Raw genomic sequence first — 23,996 nt, forward strand, 5'->3', positions numbered from 1 at the left:
ACCCAGGTTCACCCTCTCCACACGCTACTCTTTATCTATACCAGGCTCAACTTGCTCCACTTTAGAGGCTTCCCTCTCGCCCACTTAGCTTTACCCATGCTGTCCCTCTTAGCAGGCTTCGCTCTCGCAGCTGGGCTAGAATGTACATGCAATAAAAGTGTTATGTCATGCACTGACTGTTTTTTATTAATTGCTACAAACTATTTCATTACAAAATTAGGGTAAAAAACATGTGTGTGAGAAAAAAAAGTGACATCAGACAGGCAATGTCGCACATATCAGACGGCACCCGTATCTTATTGGTCACCAGTAAACCCAGAAGTTGCACTTCCTTCTCTGATACATGGCGTCCTTGAGGCCGCAGTTGAAGCTACGCGTGAAGCGCACGGAGTTCCTCAGCACAGCGTTCACCAAATCGGCTCGTCGAGGCTCGCCGCAGTGCGTCATGGTCCAGATGACATAGAACAGCTGCCAGTTGTCGTAATCCGGGTGCAGGTACACGTCCCCGTCGAACGTCTCGAATATGGTCATGCGGTAGACGTCGAATAGCGGCCCCAGCAGAGCGGTTTCGTAGATGAGCTCCTCGAGAAGCGCCGAGTCGCCCTCCACGTCCAAGCTGGCGTTGTGCGCCGACCGCAAGCATTCTCTGACGTAGGCAAGGTGCTGGTCATGACCGTCCTGCGAATTTATTTATTCATCTATTTATTTACTTTGAATACTTCCAGAAAACTGCCATGGCATGGTACTACAAAAGAGGTTGGGGAGCATGAACGTTGAACGCGAGAATTGAAAGATATGACAAGGTGTGAGCACGACAGCAAAACAAGCAAAAAGTACATGGTGCGATTATATGTATTGTTATGAGGCATCATTGCACACGAGCACGCCGTTGGAGACAACCTAGCGACAAAGAGACACAGAAGAAGGTGGCATGCTGCGCGAGATGTTGGCAGCCCTTCGGCGGCACAACTACTCGTGAATATTGTAATATACCCGCTTCTGTTACTCCCGTGTGTTCGTGATCCCCGTGATTAGATAATAAATATATATATTTTTTTCAAAAGAATATTCGTGGATATTGGTTTAATTATATGAAAGAATGTCAGAGTGAAAAACATAACATTAATTCTGAGCTTTCGGCCGGGGACCGACGCCAGAGTAAATGGTGCTTTTCACTGTAACTTTCTCTCTCTCTCTCATACAAACACACACACACACACACACACGCACACACACACACACACACTCACGCACACACACACACACACACACAACACGTGTGTGTGTGCACGCCAATGAGCTCACCTTCCAGGAGTACGGTCCCTCCGGCCGTGGTAGCAGCAGCCGCATAAGGGGTGCCGAAACGGGGCCAGCCAGCACGGGCTCCTCATCGTCACTCTTCACCATGACCGCCATGAGGCCATGGGGTACGGTCAGCATGTTCCTGGTACGGTCGTACCTCACCTGTCGGACCATTCGGAATGTCAGACATTAGGACAATTGAGAAGGTCCCACATCAGGACCATTAGGAATGTCCCACATCTGGACCGTCAGGAACGTGCCACACTAGGACCATTTTGAATGTAATACATTAGGGCTATTTGGCATGCCCCACATTAAGACCATTAGGAATGTTCGACCTTAGAAATATTAGGAACGTGTAAGATTAGGACGACTAGGAATGTCCTTTGATGCGTTCATGAAGTGTGGGAAAGGGCTGGACACTTCGGCAGCGCTAGCACTCAGCGTGATATTGCGTGGGGTCCGGAGCAGTTGTACTTAAATGATGTCTCGGCGCAAGCCGCGACTGACTGTATCGAAACATTCTCGAATGCTATCGAATATTATAATGATTTGTCAATATGCTGCCTGCGTAAAGCGAAAATGTGCGCACCTGCTGGAACTTAGTTGCGCGAGAACCAGCGATAACGTTGGAATCCACGATGACGCATGTACAACAGTCGACGCGTTTCAACCAAGGGACAGACTGTTGACGATCGACGACCGTGCTCACCGCTATGACTACTGTGAGTGTCTTTTGCTGGGTACAGGTTTGCCCGTTTGAGAGTTCAGACTTTTCAATAATGGTGAGAGAACGTCAATTCAATAACTGCCCTTATAGTGACGGCCGGGCAGCAGTCACACACGTGCAGTGGTCGAAGCGCATGGCGACGCAGCATTTTTTAGGCGTGAGTAGTCTGCCCGTGTCCCCTTTGGCGTATGTAACACACGGTTCAATAGGGGTGAAAGCTGGCCTAGTTGGTGATTGGTCGTCATACCGCGTAGTGAAGTAGCGAACTTTGACAAGACAAAGCGGACAAGAAAGACACGACCCCTCGCTACACTCGCAACTAATTTTATTTCAGAACGACACAGGAAGAAATATGCAGTGGAGTTGCTAGAAATACATCTTATGCGGCTGTTACCATCGTCTGTATCTTTTTTATGTCTCTAAGCTAGACATGCCTTGTCCTATCGTTTGAATGTGCTCGATGTTCTTGAGAACGCATTTGACGTGTTAGTTCCTTTGTGTCGGTCGGGGGTGCGCGGCTGCATATATATTAGAAATAGTCTTTGTGAAATAAAATTAGTTGCGAGGGTAGCGAGAGTCGTGTCATTTAGGTTGGCTTTGTACTCCTCAAATCGCGGTACTTCAGCTATACGGTATGATGATGTAACCTACAGTTTGGCCACTACGCGTGTGTGATAACTTCTGCGCTGTCACTATACTGCTATCGTTGATGTGACGGGCCTCCGTAACTGTAGTCCGCCCCGTTCGTGCGTTCACCGGTTCGACTGCTGCGTTCTTCGCGGTAACAACCACAAGACGATATCGCCGCATCGCACCTTCCATGAGAAGACGGACGTGCCAAGGTCAGAAGCCGACGGCTCGGACACTCCCGCTAGTTCCGCGTCCACTGCCTGCAGCTCGGACAGGTACATCGGTCTTCGCTTCACTTGGTAGCGAAGGAGCTCGTCTTCTTCGTGCCTGGGAACGTAGAATGCCGCGTGGTTAACGTATGCGAGCAACACTATGGGCGGCATATGAAATATTCAGTCAACATTTGACGGCTGCTATGCAAACCACGCTTTCACATGAGCTTCGGATTGTACAATATCATCTAAAACACATGTGAATATAAAATGCTATAGATAAAGCGGCTAGAAATTGTTGGTTATTGTTCAAGAATACGACGACTTCGGTAGTACGGTTTTAATTATATAATGAGCTAGGAAAAATGAATTCAAAGATAATTTATTGGTAAATGACTGAATCAACCCTATGTCGATGATCGATTCGACATGTGTACTGTGGCTGAGAAAGGAGAGTCCTCCGTGTAGTGTAGGATGAGGCTGAAGCTTATGAAAAAGAGTTAGCTTTTTAAGGCCCAATGATTTCAATTGGAATCGCAAGTTTTGTAGGCCAGTGGGCAACACTATGGTAAAAAAAGGTCATTCTTCCGCCACGACTCATATTTAACATCTGCTCTATATAAGCTGGCAACCTGGTACACTGAAATATATTAGGTTACGTGTTAACAAAGATATAGCAGAATCGCTTGGTCTGTCCGGTCATACACATCGCCCTTCCGAAATCCACTGGGATGGCTCCATAAATGCTGTTCGTATTTAAAAAGTGGCTGTAATGAATGTTGGTTGACATCCTATAAAAAAGGATTCGCGTAAAAGCCTCCGTAGGCGGTGTTGCTCGGTGTTTTGTGTTTGAGCGGCCCGGGCTTGTGTTTCATTGAGCACCGCTATATAACGTCAATGGCGATGCGCTCTCGACCACCTCTTCTGTTCTTACTTGTCCGTATTTTTTACAATTTAGTGATGCCACTCCGTTGACTGTCGCGTGGTGGTGTGTACATTGCCAGGGTTTTATTAAAGGTGAAAGCCTTGAGTGTCTCGTTGAGCGACGCTTTGATCGCAATGCGGCAGGCGAATGAAGTGGTACAAAAACCCGCGTAACCTACGTCGTTGATGACGCCATGTTGTGATGTCGCCATGTGACGTCACTACATGGCATCGTCGTTTGCTCCATGGTGGGCCGATCCAGCAAGCACCGCAACACCCTGTGATGTGCAGAAAGCTCCAAAAGGGGGGGGGGGGGGGTGGAGGAGCAATTCAATCGACTGAGAACGTGTGCATAATTCAATGCGTGTTTCTCATAGTGTGGCTTGCTATGTCTTGCTCGAAGTCTGGTCCCCCCCTGTTGTATAGCTCAATGCATTACCAAGTGCGCAGCGGGCTTTCTCTTTCAAGTGTTACAGAGGGTATCCGATCGCTCCCATCTACACAGTTCTCACTTTGCAACATCACATTTGCAATTGTCAAGTCTCTAGCCATTCACACAGCGCCGCCGTGAGGGACACGACCTTGCTCCAATTTTTGACGGGTTCCTCGAAAAAAAGAAATGCTTACGCATTAATAACAATGCCACGAACATACCTAGAAAGCCAGTAAGACACTCGCTGACTGAGCACGTGCTGCACGTTGTCCAAGACCTGAGCAATTTTCTCCTCGACGTCGCCCATGATCCTGTCCAGCACAGCGGTGGCTGCCTGGAGGCTTTGCGCCCTGAAGAGTCTTTCGTGAATGAGGGCGCACGCTTGCTTGCGGGCGTCCTTGCCGCCACCGAGCATCTCCCACAGCACGCTGTCCTCCTACACGCGCGAGCAGCAGAGAAGCATAAGAAAAATGTGAGGGGCTTTATGTTTCAAAGGAGAAGCTCTTATATCTGTGAACCTCTGTGGGTTTCGATGACCGCGACAGCCGCTACTGCTGCTGTCAAATCAAATACGTCACACCTAAAAAAATTCAGAGCCCCTCCAATACTACGAAGATCGAAGCCAGCGAAGCTGTGTATATGGTGGGTGTGGTATAGTCAATCTTGCTGCAGTGAATTCATATGTAGTTGTTATAGGCTATATTGAGCGATTAAAGAGACATGCGCTCAAAGATCCCGATGTTTCTGTTGCCCGGTGTCTCTGCCGAAGGCAGAGAGCGATCCCGCAGCCTTCGGATCCGAAGGTTGCAGGTTCGGTCCCTGCCATCGGCCAGTTGTCTTTTCGTACACTTTACTTTCTTCCCATTCACATCCCTCTTACTACAATACACTTTAAACAGTACAATTACCGTCCCCATTACGTTCCTTCGCTTCGTTATCTGCTCGTATTCGTTAAGGTTGTGTCACACAAAGAAACGAGCCTTCAAGGTTTCCTTCCTTCATTTGTCGTGATCTGAATAACATGAGATGCATTTGGATTGCCGAGCGTATGTTATAAGTAAGGCTGAGTTTCACACCTTAAGGCTCTCGTTTCAACGCGCGAAAGTTATCGCATAAGCTTCTGTAACGCTTGAGTCCCCTGGAGGAAGTTTGCAGATTTTCGTAATTCTGCGAACCAACTACGAAGTAGCGGCTGTACCGAGTTTTAGCACAGATTATACCGAATTGCATTTTCTCACAAACACCCTCCCACCCAAATTTAAGGTGTACCTGTTGTTTCAAGTGTACGTGATGCGGAATTGTGTTCAGGGATTATTGCAGGGTTAATCGACAAGGAGTCACAAACACACCGACAAAATACCATTGGTACCTGCACCCACTGGGATAGGTTAGCGATGAGGTGCTGCGCTGCTAAGGTCAAGGACACGCGTTCGATTCCAGGACATGGTGGCTGTATTTTCATAGGAAAAAAAGCGCAAAACACCTCCTTATATGCTGCAATATATGACCATCTCTGCCCAACATTTATATGTTCACATATGGGCCCTTTACACATGATGCCATATATGACCATACGCGTACACAGTTTTCGGTGCCGCTAAAGAACCATAGATGGTCAAAATTAATCCCGATGCCTACAATACGAAGTGCTTCGTAATCTTATAGTGATTTGGTACGTAAAACCCCAGAATGTTTTTTTACCTGTTTTTCAATGAGAGGTGCGAAGAAGAGCTCGTTCCACAGCTGCTGATATTCCATCATGACGTCACCGGAGGCATGGGATATTCCACTCAAGTGGCAGCGAGCCGAATCAGCTAGCCACCTACAGACGGCTTCTTTTACATCGACCGTTATGCCTTTAGGAGTGTGGTCCCTTTTGTGCTCCAGTTTTGAGGAAATTTGGAGGTCTTCAACGGATCTGAAAGACCGCAAACCAACAAGTTCATGCGCACCGACAACGGATCAAAAAATCGCCAATAAATAGCTTGAGTTTCTCCACAAACTTCTTAGGGTTTGCGGAATACTGGGTGACCATGGGAAGGTAGCGTGAGCGACCGGAGTGCTGACGGGACCTCGTGGCGCGGAGTTCAAGCAGACGAGTCACAGATATTGCCGTAACAAAGTGCGCTACTTTGCTGCGGGCGCAAATTTTCGGCGGTGGTGAAATCGTGGTCAAATATTTTAGGACCTCTTACGGTAACAAAACTCGCCAAACGTAAAAGAGAATTGACTGTAACTGAGGTTAAACGAAGTGGCGCAAGATATCACTCCCAGCGTCCGTTAAAGCAGTATTCAGCTAACGACCTTGAGTTCCGGCTCAAAGAAGTACCGGTTCTCGCGTTTACGCGTCACCTGCATACCAGTGTACCAAAACAAAGATTCAGTAAAAAAATACCGCAGGGCCTGCGTGGAGCGCGCAGCACAGTCACAGCGTTAGCTGTGACTGTGCAAGGACACGCGTTCGATTTACGCGTTCCTAAGGCTGGCACAGCTTCCTGCACACAATCCGCCATAAACTTTCTTACAGAGTCTGCAAGTGCCTTTGCGAGGTAACCACTAAGTAATAAATCAAGAGACTTTGCGAAGTAGCGAAGCACGCTCTACGCGTTCCTAAGGCAATATGCGCACCTACGTAGCTGCACAAACTTTATTGCTGCTTTTGCGGATCATGATGAGGATGATGAAGAATTTACTGGTCTACGTCTACCAATGCTACTACTACTGGCCTAGAACAGTACAAGAATATTTAAATTATCTTTAATAGAAAAAAGCCAATCGCGACAGAAGGTCGCAGGAAGGTTAGTGCTTAAGGAAGTGCTTACGTACCAGTTCTACCATAGTGATCATCGCACACCCCACCCATCAATACGAGCTGCGCGGGCCTGCGGCAGCCGATCGCATTCTGTGCTTTATTATTTGTGAATATCACCGCTATATGGGTTGCATGCAAAAAATTATTTGCGTCTCTAGTTACCACGTAAACAACAACAACAACAACAACAACAACAACAACAACAACAACAACAACAACAACAACAACAACAACAACAACAACAACAACAACAACAACAACAACAACAACAACAACAACAACAACAACAACAACAACAGCCCCATTTACTGCAAGACGGGTTCCTTATTCATAACCAATGACAAAGATATCTCAAGATATCTATGCATAGCGGTTATCAATAAACTCGAATTACCATGCTACTTCACAAGAAACATGTAGGCTGCTAATTTTTAGGCTAGATAAAAACGTAATTCTATTAAATAGTGAAAATGAACATAAATATGTCGCGGCTTCCTATTAAACAGAGCGCATGACCAACCTTAACTACATTTTCCTTAGCTTAGTCTACAACAAAATTACTTTAAGTGTACCACTTGTACGACTTTCTACGATTACTTTTTGAATACGTCAGCTGCTATCATATATTTGTGAAATATATGCTAGCAGTTGATAGCGCCCTGGAAGTCCGGTGCTTGGAGCTTATGCAGTGCACATGATATAAACATAAGTGTGGAGTGGGAGGCTAGCTCTTACCTTTTGAAATCAGCCACGAACTCTTCGGCAGTCACGTGAGGGTTTTCCTTAAGGACAATCTCCGACAAAACGTGAGGCACGAGTGGATAATCTGTGGGACAAGCTCGGGAAGTGGTGCCATTAATCTTGCTGAAATCACTGCGGTTGGGAAGAGATAAGAAACATGAAAGTGATTTGAGCTGATTTACTTCTTACTTTTTATCGAAAAATGATCATTTGATTGTGTTTTTTTTTTGACGCAAGGGCCAAATATTCATTCAGCTGTTGATCAAACTATTTAGCAGTACACGTTAAGCGTAATGAATGCACGCACATAAAGTAGTTTAGTCTAATGCGAGCGTAAGGGCAAATAGGTTACCGTTTCGACCTTGAAAAGGCCACTAAATCACTTCGATTTGAAAGACGAGAGTGGCTCCTTTCTGGCCTTCAATACCCTTCGTACAGGTCCTATCTCCTCCTCGCTACTTATTCTTTCATAAACCACGTGGGCAACGTCATCACTATATACGTTGAGCCTATCAAGATTTCGCGCTTTTCGCTTTTTTACAGGCTGTTATCTATGCTAGGGCTGTCAAAAATGCTCAAAACGAAGTGAAGTCGGTTGATCACGCACGACAGTCACACGGGACAAGGCAGAACGGGCGCGCGACTGCATAACAAGGCAAGGTAAGACGCAATTAACAACGTATGTGCCGCCGTATATGGACCAATGGAGAGCTTATTTCCTAATGACCTCACGTGAACAGACTGACGGCGTCACGAATCGCGCTGAAATGACGAGAAACGCCAGAAGAGAATTACGCGCCCGGTGTATGTATTGTCGGAGAGTGCTTGGGCCCTTTAAGGTAAAGCACTGATGGTGTTATCCGAGCATCTAACCGCTATAATAATCTTCATACTTTTATCGGCCTTATATGTTGTAATAGACAATCGCGTACTGATTAAACTAGCGAGCATGGTGCCTGCACGCACAGGCATACACGAACACGTCCCACTCGATGGCCTAGAGTACTGACTTCACAGCGCTGATGTGATTACCACAGCCAAAAAAAAAGAGCAAACGCTTTGAGTCGCTTCCCGCTTGAGGGAAAGTGAGCTGCAGAATTAAACGCGCGAAGATGCCGGCGGAGACACTAACACAGTGCGACCGGTCCGCTCAGTTCTTTGAGCCGTCGCAGAATGCTTGCAAGATGGCATGCTCGCATCGCGCTTCACAATCCATACCGCTGGTTTGTAAAGGTTTGTATCTGTCCGGAGGATAGATGGACACCCCAAATACTCATTTCCTTTTTGGACTACGCCTGAGATTTGTGACGCAGTTTTAGAACAGGGTACGCAACACTTTGAGTTGGCGTTGGCCGCCACTGAGCATGCGTCAAACGTTATCCTCTTGAGTATGCTCGGTATATTTCAAAAACAGGTAATAATTGTTAAGGCTTTCCGTCCCAAAACCACGATATGATTACGACGGACGCCGTAGTAGAAGTTATAATTTTGACCATCTGTTGTTCTTTAACGTGCACCTAAATCTAAGTAAAAGGACCTCTAGCACGTCACCTCTAGAGAAATTCGGCCGCCGTGGGCGGGATTCAATCCCGCGACCTTCGGATTTCAAATAGCGCACGTACACAAGCAACGCAAGCGCTACGAACCCTATTCTAAAGATCTATATTTACTCGTAGTTGCAAATACAGCGCCTCAATTACAGTAAGGGTGAATAGCGGTTCTCAAGTAAATTTGTAAAGAGCGCACTCACCAGCCGAAGGCAAAGTCGGAGGCGTCGCTCTCGCCCTCGACGCAGTGTTGGAGCATGCGAACGTGGTCGGACTCTTCGGACCGTTGCTGTTCGTCGCGCGACTTAGCGTTCTTCAGGACGCGCTTGACGACGGCTACCATGAGGCCTTGCGAGGCGCGCCTGTAGAAATGCTTGTGGCCACTGCACACGTGCTCGTAGAAGTCGTCGCACGCAGTGGGCGCTGGCCCCGAGGCGTCGGACATCGTCTTCTTGAACCACCTGCATGCCGGAGTCGTACACTCTTTGGTAGGCTTGACGTCGGGATGAAATACCTGCGACTGCAGACGCGCCGCATTTAGGTCCTCTGCTATCATTTTGGCAATGTAAACTTCCTTCATATGTGGACATCGACAACAACAACGACGCCGACAACAACAACAATAGTTGTAGTATAATGACAACAAATAACAACAACAACAAAGGAAAACGTTACTTTCAATCGTCAATTACGATTCGACAAATCTGCGGAATGCAGTGTATAGCAAGCTTCACGAAAGTGGAAATTGCCACCCACTTCGTTTGTAGCTCGAAAGGAAGTCTTTAAGGATGTTTTGAAAAAGTCACTGTATCGCCGCAAGGGCAAAGCAATGAATGCGATAGCCACAAATTGAAATGTCATACGAAGAAAGGCTAGCAGCTCATTCCTTTCGCAAACACGGTCGCTGCAGCGAGCAAAGTGACCTTAGTGCGGTCTATGGCTTCACCGGAAACTTTACTGTGGAAGCAACACACTTACAACCCCCCACCCCTCAAGAGCTAAGCGCGCGAGAACGGGAGACCATGCCCTGCAGGTCAACTACTTGGTAGAGGCGCGCATCCCAACACTGGCGAAGGACGAGCGGCGTCATAACCTTTAAGCGCGCCCTTTGCGCCATCTCGAGGGTGACAGTGAACAAGTCTCCGCCACGCTGAAGCACCTCCGAACTCTGCGTACCGTCAGCGGTAAATGGTGTATAAGAACACCGCGCCGTTAATATGCTGGATGATGTATGTGTGGTGGCGGAGTGGCTTAACGCATCGCGTAGCGAAGCGAGTGGTCGAGGGTAAATTTTGAAAGAAAACTCGTTGAGTAAACCATGAATGCAAATTAGGAAAAGAAGAGGGCCTATACAAGATCATTGTGGAGTACCAGCGTGTACGGTGTTAGACGGGGACATACGGTTATTACTGGGACGAGCACGGAGTGATACTCTTCTTTCCTATCCAAGCATTTCCGGTGAAGCACTTCGTTCCGGTTACCAAATATTCAGAAGATGTGTTTTAAAAAATAAAACTGGAACGAAATCCATGGTCATGATTCAATTTATACCACATTGGATATATGTGATATCTGAGTATAACTTGACTTAAGGGCCAATTAACTGTCTGAATAATTTATGAAAATTAAGTACACAGGTTAGGGTAAGCTTTTTTAAAAAAAATTGAAATTTGTTTTTTTTTTTGCTTGTTTGAAATGACAAGGCCAAGCTTCCTTAACAATATACAGTGCTCCACACATTTTTGCGAGGTTTGATTGAGCCAATAAGACTAGGTTTTCGAGACCAACTGACGAGCAGCCAAGCCCCTTTTTCTAGACGGTGCAAAATCTCGGCTTTCTGCCTCAAGTGAATTTTTGAAAAATCGAAACTGGTAGTTTCCCTGAGCTTAGCAGGCTTTAAAAAAGTATTCCGGGTACTTAAAAGCACATGGTGCAGTTTTTTTTAACAAGCGTTTCGTTTGCCAAGTCCACTTGCCTTGTGTGTGTGAGACGCGCACGGAGACGCAACGCAGTTCTATGCATTTATTTGAGTATAGTTGCTGCTTTGTTGATTTTGTTGCGACAGCAAAAAATATTATCGTGAGGACGAATCAAGGAAACTGTTTAGAAGGCGCCGTATAATTGGAAATCGACACGCTTCGGCTACTAACAGAAACGAGAACGAAAGCACTCGTGCGAGCACTTCAGAAAGTATAAGCTTTGTCTTCATTACGCGTCGCCGCAAGGACAAAATGTTAACTGTAATGACAATGGCTATGCTATGATTGACGTGGAGCTTATACAAACCGCGATTACGAGTAACTGTGTCTGCACAGAATGCGGAGGAACCGTGGCACTCGTAGAGAACACCATGGATCGTGTTCTTTGGAACGGAAGCCCTCTAAATTGACACCTTTGATAACATTCTAACTTTCAAAAAGGCTTGCATGGCCCGCGCAACCGTTTTCAAGGCCGCTTGGCATATCACCGAGGCGCAACACTGTGATATTGTTGGGTGAGATCAACCGCCATCGAAAGTATTTGGCCAATAGAGAGACAGAAGCTATAAGAAAACAAGCCAGGGAACCAAGAAAACAACAAAAGAAGCGAAAAGCGGATTCGTGTGATGACTATGTGGAACATTGCTATGAAATAAATTGTTCAGTACATCTTCTTTTTGAACAAAACATAAAATAAACTTGTTTTCCTCTTTTACTCTCAAAATCTCGAAATCAATCTTTTGTTGCATTTGCCCCATTATCAAAACTGAAAGAAACCGAAGGCTGACGTTTTACCAGAATAAACCAAGCATCAATATAAAGCTACTGAAGTAGAATGGTGTACGTATGCAAAATATGTTTTATTTTTTGGCAGTTTTTCATAAAAAATATTGACAAATACTACTTCCTTTGCTAAGAAAATTGCAAAAATGTCAGAACTTGAAATACAACTGTAATTATAGTTCCACTGCAAGAAGATACGCCGACAAATAAAATGAAACAATCCCTAACGCTTTACATATAACAGTTTCAGAGAAAATGAGTCTTAAAGAAGCCTTAAAATACATGAGAGGTATAGGGCATACCCTGTGCCCATTTGGTTGAGTTCAATAAGGATTGTCAGCAGCTGGAATTGTTGCAGCACCTGTATGTCGTCAACAACATGCACCTAGTCATACCGTCATAAAGTGCGTCGGCATATTTTCAAACTTTGGCTAGGAATAGCTGGGGAACTCTGTATATGTCATATACTACGTGTATCGGAAAGCGATGTCACAGTGTCTTTTGTATATTTACTTAAGGAAGAGAGAGACAGCCTTATTTAAATACATATATGTCCACATTCAACACATGTGAAGCATCGAAACTCACCAGTACTGTTTCGATATGTTTGTCATCCGGGGAGTAGCGGTCGTAGTCTTTGAGGAGCTCTCCTCTGAGGATGCCCAGAGGTGGCCTCGGGTATCGGTTCTCCCACCAGCGGATGAACAGGCCGATGTTGGTGAATATCAGCAGCACCAGCAGGACATGCAGGTACTCCACGAAGGCGGCGTTGTTTGCGAGTCTGACAAGCCACAGCCTAAATCGTCGCATCCTGGACAGCGGCGCGTGGCAGCCCGGTGGGGTCTTGGGCGGCTGGGGAGCCACTTTCTGCTTTGGGCCGCGTACATGTCGGAAAAAGAAAATGTGGGCACCTTGTACAAGTGGCACAAGGCTCGGCTAACAGCGGAGCTTCGGGCCGATCTAGATTATTAGGAAGGTCTCAATTACTGCGTGCTTAATTAGCACGGTATTAATCAGCGAGGTCTTACCATGGTGTTAATTCGCATGGTCTTAATTAGCTGGGTGCTCTCTCTCTCTCGGTTCCTCTCTGTTTCTCTCCCTGTATTTTCTGTCTCTCTTTCTCTCTCTTTCTCTCTGTTTCTTTATCTCCGATTTATTTGTTGTGTGCTTGTTTTTGTTTTCTTCAGAAGGCGCACGCATTAAAGACACGCCTACATTGCACATCCATCGTGGCAACATCAATGGGTGTGCTGGCCACAGGCCTTATCCGCCAAATTACTAAGCGATACACAAAGATGTCCTCTATCTTCATTCCTCGAATGTATGTCGCCAAGAGCAAACTGTCTATTTATAGTAAATCTTGAGATGAAGAAGAGGATAAGGATAGCGGGCGCCGGCTTAGTTATTGCTTTGCACGCGCTAGCGCAGCTATAAGTTAGAGGCCGTTCATGATGATGATAGTTTTCTGGGCACGCGAACCGGCGGAACGAAGAGCTTGATCCGCTCCGCTGTTAATATGTATTCGGCGATTTCCTAAGGTGAGCTGTGTCGTAGTGTGCGAGGCGTTTGCTGCAGTGAGGCAGCGACGTAGTCGTACACATGCATGTACAATGTTATTACTTCCCACAAGAGTGTATGGACAACACTAACTAACTAGCAGTGTTGCCGACCCACAAACAATACACTCTAAAGCAGCATCTCGACGCGTTAGGAGCCACAAGAGAAGGGAAAAGTCGGCAAGCACACTAACGAGGCTTATGAACACTGAAGGTTTCGACGAGTTAGTACTCTGCCGGACAAAACATTAGGAGCCCAACAAACTTAAACGAACGACGAATCCAGGAAAAGAGACAAGCGCTGACTGGCCTGTAGCTTCTGACCATGCGAAATCATACAGCGAAACAATGAACAACGCGATAGAATGCCATTTGCAGCCTAAATTCGTACCTGGTTACTACGTGGTGGGTGGGATGTTCATCTAGAGATGAAACTATTTTTACACCGTGCATTGTGCACTATCTGCTCCTCACATTGTATCTCTTGAACTAGAACGTCAAGGAGTTTGTAGGTAAAGAAAAATGGCAGCATTTTACAACCTCTGAAACATCTGACGGCCAAAGCCTGCAGCACACTTCGTAACCATTGAAGTTAAACAATCCGGTACCAGGCATCATGCAAGATACAACAAGCAGCAGTGTGAGGCATATGAATTAAATTACCTTGACGATCTCGATCGATTGCAATGTACCTTACCCTGCAGCTTTCTGCAGCTCATGCGGTGTTGTTCCACAGACTCCGGGATCGGCCCACCTTTGACCGATCGACGCTGTCATCTGAGGAAGTCATCATGCGACGTCATGTTATGATGTAAATGTGTGACGTAGCGATGACGACACACATTATGGTTGCCTGTTATGTCATGAAGTCACATTGTGCCGTCACAACATGCCGTCATTGTTGACGTAAACACGCAGGTCTTCTTGCCACTTCGTTTGCCTGCCGTGTTTTGCTCAAACCTTCAAACCTTCACTTGCTTAGGTTCACTGGGTTTGCGTGAGCGAGCGGTAGATGTTTTAGAGTATGATTTGCCCTCCGCGAAACCCAACGCAAGTGAATCTGAATGTGCACAAGCTCAGCGCAAGTGATCTTTTGGGGCCTCTTGGATACGTGCGCTATCTTCGAAAAGTAGGAGCCGGAGCGCGAGCCCAAAAAGTGGTTAGCGTATGACGCTTGCGCGCTCGTGACAGCGTGAAGCGACCGCTTACGCAAAGCTGAGGGTAACCTACTCTAAAACTGTAAATTTACATCGCAAAATGAGCCGTCAAGGCTTGGCGTGCTTACCCGTCGGAAGAGGAACCACATCTCCGAGCTGTTCTGAAACAGGTGCACCAAGCGATGCTCTCCTGAGAAGCGCAGTGCAAAGGCTACTTAGGCGGCGGTCCTGTGCCGTTTTCGCGCCGAGAAAAAGAATCCGATGAAAGAGAGCTAAGCAGCGATAATTGGAGTCTGACCCACTGCTGGCGTGCTCGATCGTTAGGTAGAGTAGAGTAGAGTAGATCCTTGAAACTCTGTCATACACCCACGCTGGTGGATTGGCCAAGAGCCGGACTGTTTTAAAAAATATAATTCTTAAATTAAAGCTTAAATTTGTTTTGTATTTGAGATGAAAGAATTAAAAATGGAAAAAAAAGTTAAGAATAGAATAATAGAATATAGAATATAATATAAGCAACGAAGCGGAGAATTTGAATAAAAAAGAATAAAGAAATTTTGAAACGTGGAAAAACAAGAGTAAAAATTGATTTTATAGCCTAAATCTCTGTAAACCTTTAAGAACCTCCTGCAGGGCATCGGCAATCTTCCCGTCACTATATCCAAGATAGAAAGCCCCGAAAGACAGTACATTAGGTGCTGATGATGGGGAAGAAGATAAAGGATATCGAACGATCGTCTCTAGACAAAAAGTAACAACGTATTAATGTAATACAAAAGTAAAACTTTAAAAATCCAGTCACATGAACAGATCATTTAATTACTATCATTAAATAATAATAATATTATTATTCTTATCGTTATATATTAATATTTATGTATGTTTACGCAAAGATGTGCCAATCGTGAACAAGCAGTCTTACTGCTTTTAGCGTAAGTTTTTTTTGTGTTTTTGTTTACACATATATTTTTATTCAATAGCTGCTATTATTTTGTTAACACAGCCACCAGCTTTGTCGCATATTGTCCTTAGTGTGTTCTTAGCATTAAAAAAAGTGATGATGTTGACGAATCTTCCAACGATAAGCGTGAACACACATTGTAGTATAAAAAAGATTAGTGTGGTAGGACTGATACTGCGCTGGTCGTATATAACGTATATACGTCTAAGACGACGCTCTCATCCTTCATGTCTCGAGAATATACAGGTTGATTACGCTTCCCCAGAACGAATTTGACGCCATGTTCTTTGAAATTCGTGTCACGTTTAACTATTTCGTTTTCCTCCCATAGTGGACATCTCATGTGTACTTTGACATGAATTTCGCGGAGCAATAAGTGTCTAAGTGTCTATGTTGCCGCTCCCTTCCGCGAGACTTGCGCGAGACTGCGCGAGACTTTCGCGAGCCCCGTCTAAGAACCCACGTGACCTTCTCTTCCACATTATGACGGGTGCTGGTGCTGAAAGATATTCATTGGCATTATTTACGACAGAGAGATGAGGGAGGGGTGTGCTTAAGGGCCGACCCTGTACAAACTCTAGGAAGGGTCGCTTGTCCGGGACCCCTGTGCCTTCCGCGGCGGCACGCTCCCTGGCGACAAGGGATCTTGGCCCTCCAAGGCCGAGTAGCCGAGTAGGACAGCCTGCCTGCTCTCTCGAGGAAGGGGAGGTGATTGGGGGACCACTGGGTGAGATAGCCATGGCCACACCATATGGAAAGGATCCGCAAGCGGATGGTGACAATGGGGGCATTCTCCGTAGAAGGCAGGATTGAAATGCTTGAGTACCGCCAGGCACAATACTGTATTAGTGTATAGCCGTAAGAGCCCGCACCCGTCGGGCTTATGCCCGATGCCGGGGACGGAAATTGTACATAGCTGTGATGTCTCGAAATGAGGCTACCGGATTTGGTTCGGGATTGTCAGGCGATGGAGGATTATTATTATTATTATTATTATTATTATTATTATTATTATTATTATTATTATTATTATTATTATTATTATTATTATTATTTTGGTTTGAATACATAGAAAACACGAAGACACAGAGGAAATAGGGAGGGAACAGGCTGACAACTGCCACCTCAAGGTGCACGACGTCTGCCTGCTCATTTGGGAAAGGGGAAACATAGGGGAGAGAAAGATAGGGGGGAAAGAAAGAGGAAAGAATATAGGAAATAAAAAAGGACAAATAACACAGACGTAAAAGGCGCGTCCCGGGCATCAAGCGCGCGGGCCAAGGCATCGGTAGCCTCTTCGCTACTTAGCCCTGCGTGGGTTGGAGTCCAGATAACGACGCGTGTGTATGGGCAGTCCAGATATTCACAGCGCTTGAAGATTCCAGCAGCGCGAATGGCGATGCAACATTTAGTAAGAGTCTGACACGCACTCCTCGAATCGCTTATAATGACCCGAGATGCGGGGTCCACTGCGGCGAGAGCTAAGGCGACGTTGCATGGTTCGTTGCATCTGCTCAAAGACGCATCCTTTCAAGAATCTAAGGGTCTGCTCTGTATGACTGGACAAATTGGTCCTATCCGGACGATCTGAGGTCAAGCTTATGACTTAAGGAAGTTATGATGGGCGCGTTCTAGTGGAAGAGGGGGAGGGGAGAGATATATACTTACCTCATGATGTACATTTGTTGCATGATATGTAACACCCCGTTCATGTCAGCAAGCAAAATTGACAAAAATATTACACCATCTCCCGCTAAAGGAGACCATGAGGCGATGCGAAGCCGGAGCACTCGCACGATCGCGCTCCGTTGGCGTTCGTAGGGCACGATACCGACCTCGGGCATGCTACCAACCTCGCGTCGTGGAACGCGAAGAGGAACACTACGCGCGTCGTGTCTTCCCTCTAGCCTGCCCGTTAATTCTCACAGGACGAGCGGGGAATGTGGTCGACAGGCGCGCGAGAGGGAGGCAGCGTTGGAGAGGAGAGAGAGGGGGAGGGAACGCGCATGCGCTGGCGCTCATCGCGATGCTGCGCAGTAGAGGATTTCGGCATGTCGAGCCCGCATTTCAGAGCAGTCAACCGAAGTAAGTGCTGGACTGAACGCGCGCAGCGCTCTACCACTTGAAGGAGAGGAGACTAGAGGAGGAGAGTAGCGCATGCGCCGTGAGAGCAGAAGCCAGAACGCAGGAGAAGCGCAAGCAGGTGCTGGTAGAGAAGTGGAGAGAGTAACGCGCAGCTGTTGGAGAGAGGGAAGGAGGAGAGTCGCGCATGCGTAGTGTGAGTGCGCACTACCAGGCCGCGGGACATCTAAAAATTGATTGGCACTCATCCCTGCTGACATGTCTGGCCAGCGAAGCTGCTTGGATACGAAAATTTAATTTAGCGTGTTCACTACGTTTGCGCTGGCGTCCGGCTTCTTGGGTGCGAACTGACAAGCTCGGCGCATACGGCTAGAAATCTCCCTGCAAATTATGAGTAGCGAGAAGTTCATTACATTGCTCCGGCTGCTGCTCTTGCTATTTTGCGCACGTTTATCAGAAAGAGTGATGCTTGTGTATGCGGTTAAAGACGGCTTATGTATACACACGTATAGACTCACGTTGTTTTGCGTTTCACATTACGCACTCTCCCTCGTACAACTAGCCTTCTCTGTTCTCCTTGTGTTTGTCTTGCACTTCTTTGTGTTGTTTCCTCTTGTACGCATTCAGTATTGGTGTTTCCTCCTGTACGTATCCAGTATGCAGGGTATGGGACGATAAGTAATAAAGTATGTAACGTAACTATGCGTTAATATATCACTGTCAAGATCGCACACAGTGGTTTTAAACGGCATATTCTACGCATGTTTCCGGTAATGGCTAAATATTGCATTGGCTTGGGGATGGGCTCACATATCTACTGACGGAGTACAACGGATAGCAATTCCGATTTAGCTTGGTTCGATTTCGGAAATTTCTATTTAGCTTGGTGGACATTTTCTTTAATTCAAGCGAAAACTCTAGTACGGTGTCTCCAAAGGTCACTTATCGTGTCGTGATGGCATTGACCTGCCGCAGCGTAAGTGTAGCAGGCCTGACGTCGCGCCACGTGATCCGCTGCGGAGAGGCGTCGCAGCTGCCCTCGCTCGGAGCCTCGCCGCTGCTGTACCACATGACTAGGCGAACGTAAACCACCAGCAAACGCTAGCGTGCTCTTCTTCGTGTCTTTCCGCGATCCCCAGCAGCCGTAGTGACGTCACCTGTCCGATTAGGTGATGTCACCAACAATATACACTGTCGAGTGGGCGAAGAAGAACCTGTTTACCTGGTAACAGATGCACGCGCTTCCTGCTTTTTCTCCTCGCATGGCCAGGAGGAGCTCTAGGAAAGGTAGAGAGACGAGCCGACGATCGGAGCGTACAGAAGGAAATAGCGAAACGTGCAAGGGCCGCGTTTCGATTATAAAACGTGTGTAACTCCGCTAGCATTCGCCGTATACTCGTGCACAACTGCAACGCCACGGCTAAATCTCGACCTCTGTCTGATTTCATGATCAGATTTGCATCAAAGCCTATCCTTAATGAAACATTGTATGCATAGCCTTTGAAAGACCAAGCCAAAGGTACCTTTCGCTCGTGCTAAAGTTTGAGAGAGTTTGATCTGAGCCAATTATTTTTTTCACGACGATCGGAAATTTCAACCGACGTATCGCTAAGAGCACGGCGTACCACTAAAACCTTTTCTGTGAAGAATGCATGGCGCCTCTTGTTCGTCTGCTCTTGTGCCTAAACTTTCTCTCTGAAAGGCATGCGATCTCTGCAATTTCCGGAGGTCGCCAAGTGAGTTTACTGCACTTGAATATTGTAAGTGGGTTTTATTCCAATGTTCGCCGACGTTCGCCTATTACGGCGCGTAAGTCAGCAGACGTTTAATTGGCTCAAAGTAAAAAAAAAAAGGGGATCACGTAATGACGTAGGCATGTGACACTAGCGAGATCCACTGGGAAGCGCACAACACTGCCCCCAGTCTTTTTTTTCAGCCGAGAGGACCTAAATATCGCAGAATTCTTGAAGGTGGCAAAGTTCGGTGGCGATCACTTGCTGACGTTGGAGGAGACGCTTTTGGAGCTTTTACCGGACCGAGCTCGCTGGCGTGTGTGCAGGTCGGCGATCATATTCTGCTCCACAATCTGTTCCCGCCTCAACCTCTGCTGCACCGACCGAGGCACGTCCGGTATCAGCGCGGCCACCAACCACTTCACGAAGAAGACCACGTGCTGCGCATGCGCAAGAAAACAAAACATGAGAAAGGAAATCGCGGTGATGATAATATAATAATTGTTGGGGTTGCACGTCCCAAGACTACGATATCATTATGAGGGGTACCGTAGTGGAGGGCTCCGGAAATTTCGACCACCTGGGGTTCTTTAACGTGCGCCTAAATCGAAGTACATGGGTCTCTACCATTTTCGTCTGCATCGAAAATGCGGCCGCCCCGTCTGGGATTCGGCCGCGCGACCTTCGAGTCAGCAGTCGAACATAATAATCGCAGTGGGTGGCGGTGGTGATATGCAAGATGGGAACGTTAGAGGCAAATTTCTCGAAGGTGAACTGCGGTATTGTGCACGAGCACCTGTTGGAGTGGGGCAGAGTGGCGGTACGCGCTACACAAGCATTAGTTTACAACATTTTTATAAATGCGGATAACCAACAATTGTGAACATTGCACAGCGCTACTCAACATTAGTATTAGGCGGCTACACACGGTATACGTCACACAAGATACACACTTTTTTTTTCAAGCATGAATTAATTTCTTGAATATTATTTCTTCTTATGATTTAGATGCCTTGCCTAACGTCACTAGATATTTTTTTCTGAAGATTAACTCGGGAAATTTATTTCCGCTTTAGTAACGTTATTGGGCGCGCTTTGGCAGAACACTAGCTCTCGAAACAAGTCCCACGATGTCGCCAGCACTAGATGCATGCTCTTCGCGTGCGTACGACCCTCGTTGTACTGCCCGACTGCTTACCGTAATTATCTGCTGCCTAGTGTCTATAAATCAGCATCCCCTCCAGCAACTTCGTAAGAGAACTCAGTGATACGCATCCAATTCCACCTATATTAAAGACATCGTTAGCTATCTAACTATCATCTCCGAAGAGTGCAGAGCGCACAGGGCGCTCAAGAGTATCGTTGCTGTAGCTATCGCAGAAACCTGACCGCTGTGCATTGTGACGCTACCACTTACGCACAGAATTAGAACCCACATACGCTCGCAGATAGAACTATAGCACTCCAGCTTGTGTTATGACTGTATTGTGAACGTGTTGAGCATTTGCATGCGAAAAACAAATCTAAAAAGAAAAACTGCATACTTTTACTCCCTGTAGGGTGCTCACCTCAAACACAACGACGAAGATGAGCCTAGCCGCAAATATGTACCAGTAGGTGAGAGTGAGCTCGTATTCTTTTTCCGAACCGGGAGGCTCTCGGTATCCTTTGTACCTGAACGGAAGAAGCAGCAGGATTCCTCACTAGTGAAAAAAAAGAAAGATCCTGCGCTAACTACATTTACGCAATTGAACTTAGAAGTTTGGATCGTTGTATGTTGATGGACCTGTTTATGAATAATGAGTGGGTTTTACGTCCCAAAACCGCGATACGATTATGAGGGACGCCGTAGTGGAGGAATCCGCAATTTTCCACCATCTGGTTTTCTTTAACGTGCACATGAATCAAAGTACACGAGTCCCTTGCATTTCGCCTCTATCGCGATGCGGCGGCCGCGGCTGGGATTGGATCCTCGACCTTCGGGTCAGCAGTTGAGCACCGTAACCACTAGACCACCGTGGCGGTACCTGATTATAAGGGCAAAGCTTATCCACATTGTCGTATCTTTGGGAAGTCGGTATAATTCACCGGTAGCTGGAATACCTTTGAAAGGGCCCTTAGAAAGACCGCTTATTAGGCTAGTTAGTCTGACAATACTACAAGGAGCCGCTGTTACTTCTAGTAAGCAGGGCCCCTTACCAGGCTCCATTTCAAGGTTTGATTAGACATTGAAACTTGTAAAGGACCTGCTAGGGAGAGTTTCACAGGCAGAGTATTTCAAATCGGTTCATAATTGCACGTATTGGAAGAAAATGAAACTGCCCTCTTACCACACCTCCAGGAGGGACAAGAGCTTCGCCACCAAACCTGACACTCCCTCCTTTTTTGCCTCGGCCAGCGTCCGCAAGCGAAGAGCGTGTTTAGCTTTGACAATACTGATTTGGAAATGAGGGAGAGAAATTGCGAAGATATCGCCAGTAGTGGTGCTTCACACATATTTGTTGTTTAAAAATTGATGTCTGCATTTGTACCTCTGCGTGACTCACAATGGAGGAACTTGTGAAACAATGTATTTTGCGACGTAGTTGTATGTAATGCCAAGGTGGCTGGATGTAATGCTACCAAAAAGATTTGATGAGCCGGATTAAATGTTGCGCAAATAAATACATACAGCGACACAGCTATGATGCGAGGTGTTAGTGGTCGAAAGAGCACAGTTTTTTTACCATTTTTCCTTCACCTCTGCCGTGACATCTACACATAGGCGTGCGCACAAGGGGGGGGGGGGGGCAGTCACCTAAGTCACCTAAGAGTAACCCCAGTCACCTAAGAGGTGGGAGAAAAGTCAACCGCCTACACTGAATTAATAGGAAAGTGGGGGGGGGGGGGGCGCCGCGATGAACCTTTGCCCCCCCCCCTCCCCTGTAGGTTAACTCTGCACGTGGCTATGCGTCTACATCTGTGAAGAGGACCTTGTCAAAATAATCACTACAAGGCACGTCCAAAATACATGGGCGTATCCTGGAGTCCTTGATGTTCAATATAACGGAAGTTCGAGCTACGATCTTTCCATCATCTAGCGTCGCATATGCACTGACTACGCCAACAAGGGGTCTTTCAGGGTGCAGCTATAGGCGCGCGCAGGGTTCCCCATTAAGGGGGCGGGGGGAGGGGTAAGCTTTATTGCGGCGCCTCACCCCCCCATAACGCCCTCACTTCGTCGCTCGAGTGCAAAAGACAGCATGCTTCGCAGTAGAAGGGGAAAAAAATGAAAACCAATAGATGATGTGTTTCTCGCGATGATCTGCCTGTGGTCCGAGGCTTTCCGGGAGTAAAGATGGGGAGTAAACAGTTCTCGGAATGCAACATCTGGGACCTTCGGCCGCCATTATCGTCAGAAACCTGCGTGGCTGAAACCCTGCTTTTTAAGCAATGACTGGACGGGTCCGACTAAGTAAAGTTTGGGACAGTTTTTGTTACGCCGCCCCCCTTAGGTGATTAGTGGGGGGGTCGCCTCTCCCCCCCCCCCCCTCCAACCGCCCACCGTACGTACGCCTATCGACGCAGTAACCTACCTGCACTCTCGGACAACGACGCCGTCCAACGTAGCCTTGTCCGGGCGCGTCTCGTTGTCGAAGTCGCTCGTGTCGAACGACGACAAGGTGAAGTTCACAAAGCCGTGCAGGCTGTAGTCGCTGCTGTACACGAGGCGGTACACCAGTTTGGGGATGAAGTCGCTGGTGTACGCGATCTGGAACGCCTGCACGTGCACGCGGTTTCTTGGAGTCGCGTATTGTGAGGGAATGGACATTCAGAGCACCAACACATTTGGAACTTACTTGCCTGATTACTTCGTTACAGAAATACCAAGTAACAGAAATAAGTACGTTTGAACTGGTAAACCATTTTTAAACCTAGGCTCAATTAGCCGATTAGGCTACGTAGCACCAACTAGGCCCAGTCTTAGTCTTAATTAGGATCGGCTCAGCTAATCTCGCTTTGCTCGGCATAACTGGACACATCAGAGTCTCGACTCAACTTAATTAAGACTAATCAGGCTCTGACCTAATTAGCTTAATTATGCTTACCTCATAAGGTATTACCATGCTCAACTAGGCTTAATTAAGCTTGGCTATGATAAACTTGGCTTAATCAGGCACAGCTATGCTTAACTTGGCTTGACGTGGCTGCACCGGCATGATGATAATTCCTTGTCTGCATCGCGGACCGCACAAACTGCGGACATAACAGCTCTGCCGTAAGAAATCCGGGTTCTGTTCCCGGCCAAGGTGTGAGGTGCGCGTATGCATTCTGTTTAGGCGGGGACGCTTCTCGGCTTGCTTGCAAGGCGCGCTAGACCAGCTAAAATAACAACGGCGCGCGTCTGTAGGTAGAATGCCGGGAACGGGTATCA

The 23,996-nt window shown here is 46.9% G+C and overlaps 2 protein-coding genes across 2 annotated transcripts in view; both read right to left on the reverse strand.

The window, feature by feature from the left end:
* Window positions 1–285: 285 nt before the first annotated feature.
* On the reverse strand, window positions 286–2,990 carry LOC119403263 (uncharacterized). Its single transcript, XM_037670206.2, has 3 exons — window positions 2,848–2,990; window positions 1,306–1,464; window positions 286–678 (listed from the first exon to the last, which is right to left on the reverse strand). The coding sequence occupies exons 1-3, from the start codon at window positions 2,941–2,943 to the stop codon at window positions 304–306; spliced, it is 630 nt and encodes a 209-aa protein (XP_037526134.2). The 5' UTR covers window positions 2,944–2,990; the 3' UTR covers window positions 286–303.
* Window positions 2,991–19,778: 16,788 nt separating this feature from the next.
* LOC119403265 (anoctamin-4) overlaps window positions 19,779–23,996 on the reverse strand; it is a 152,862-nt gene continuing 148,644 nt past the window's right edge. Inside the window, exons 30-32 of the mRNA XM_049418248.1 lie at window positions 23,158–23,342; window positions 21,151–21,256; window positions 19,779–20,022 (exon numbers count right to left, since the gene is read on the reverse strand). Coding sequence (XP_049274205.1) covers window positions 19,840–20,022; window positions 21,151–21,256; window positions 23,158–23,342 — 474 coding nt within the window. The 3' untranslated portion in view covers window positions 19,779–19,839. The remainder of the gene's footprint in view (window positions 20,023–21,150; window positions 21,257–23,157; window positions 23,343–23,996) is intronic.

This window comes from Rhipicephalus sanguineus, chromosome 8, assembly GCF_013339695.2.
Source record: "Rhipicephalus sanguineus isolate Rsan-2018 chromosome 8, BIME_Rsan_1.4, whole genome shotgun sequence".
NCBI classification, from domain to species: domain Eukaryota; kingdom Metazoa; phylum Arthropoda; class Arachnida; order Ixodida; family Ixodidae; genus Rhipicephalus; species Rhipicephalus sanguineus.

What these genes read in the sequence shown, in the direction of transcription:
- LOC119403263 (XM_037670206.2), bottom strand. Translation starts at nt 2,943, where the DNA reads ATGTACCTGTCCGAGCTGCAGGCAGTGGACGCGGAACTAGCGGGAGTG. An exon ending in CGTCCGTCTTCTCATGGAAG is followed by an intron (nt 1,465 to 2,847) that starts GTGCGATGCGGC and finishes ATGGTCCGACAG; the next exon opens with GTGAGGTACGACCGTACCAG. An exon ending in AGGGACCGTACTCCTGGAAG is followed by an intron (nt 679 to 1,305) that starts GTGAGCTCATTG and finishes ATAAATTCGCAG; the next exon opens with GACGGTCATGACCAGCACCT.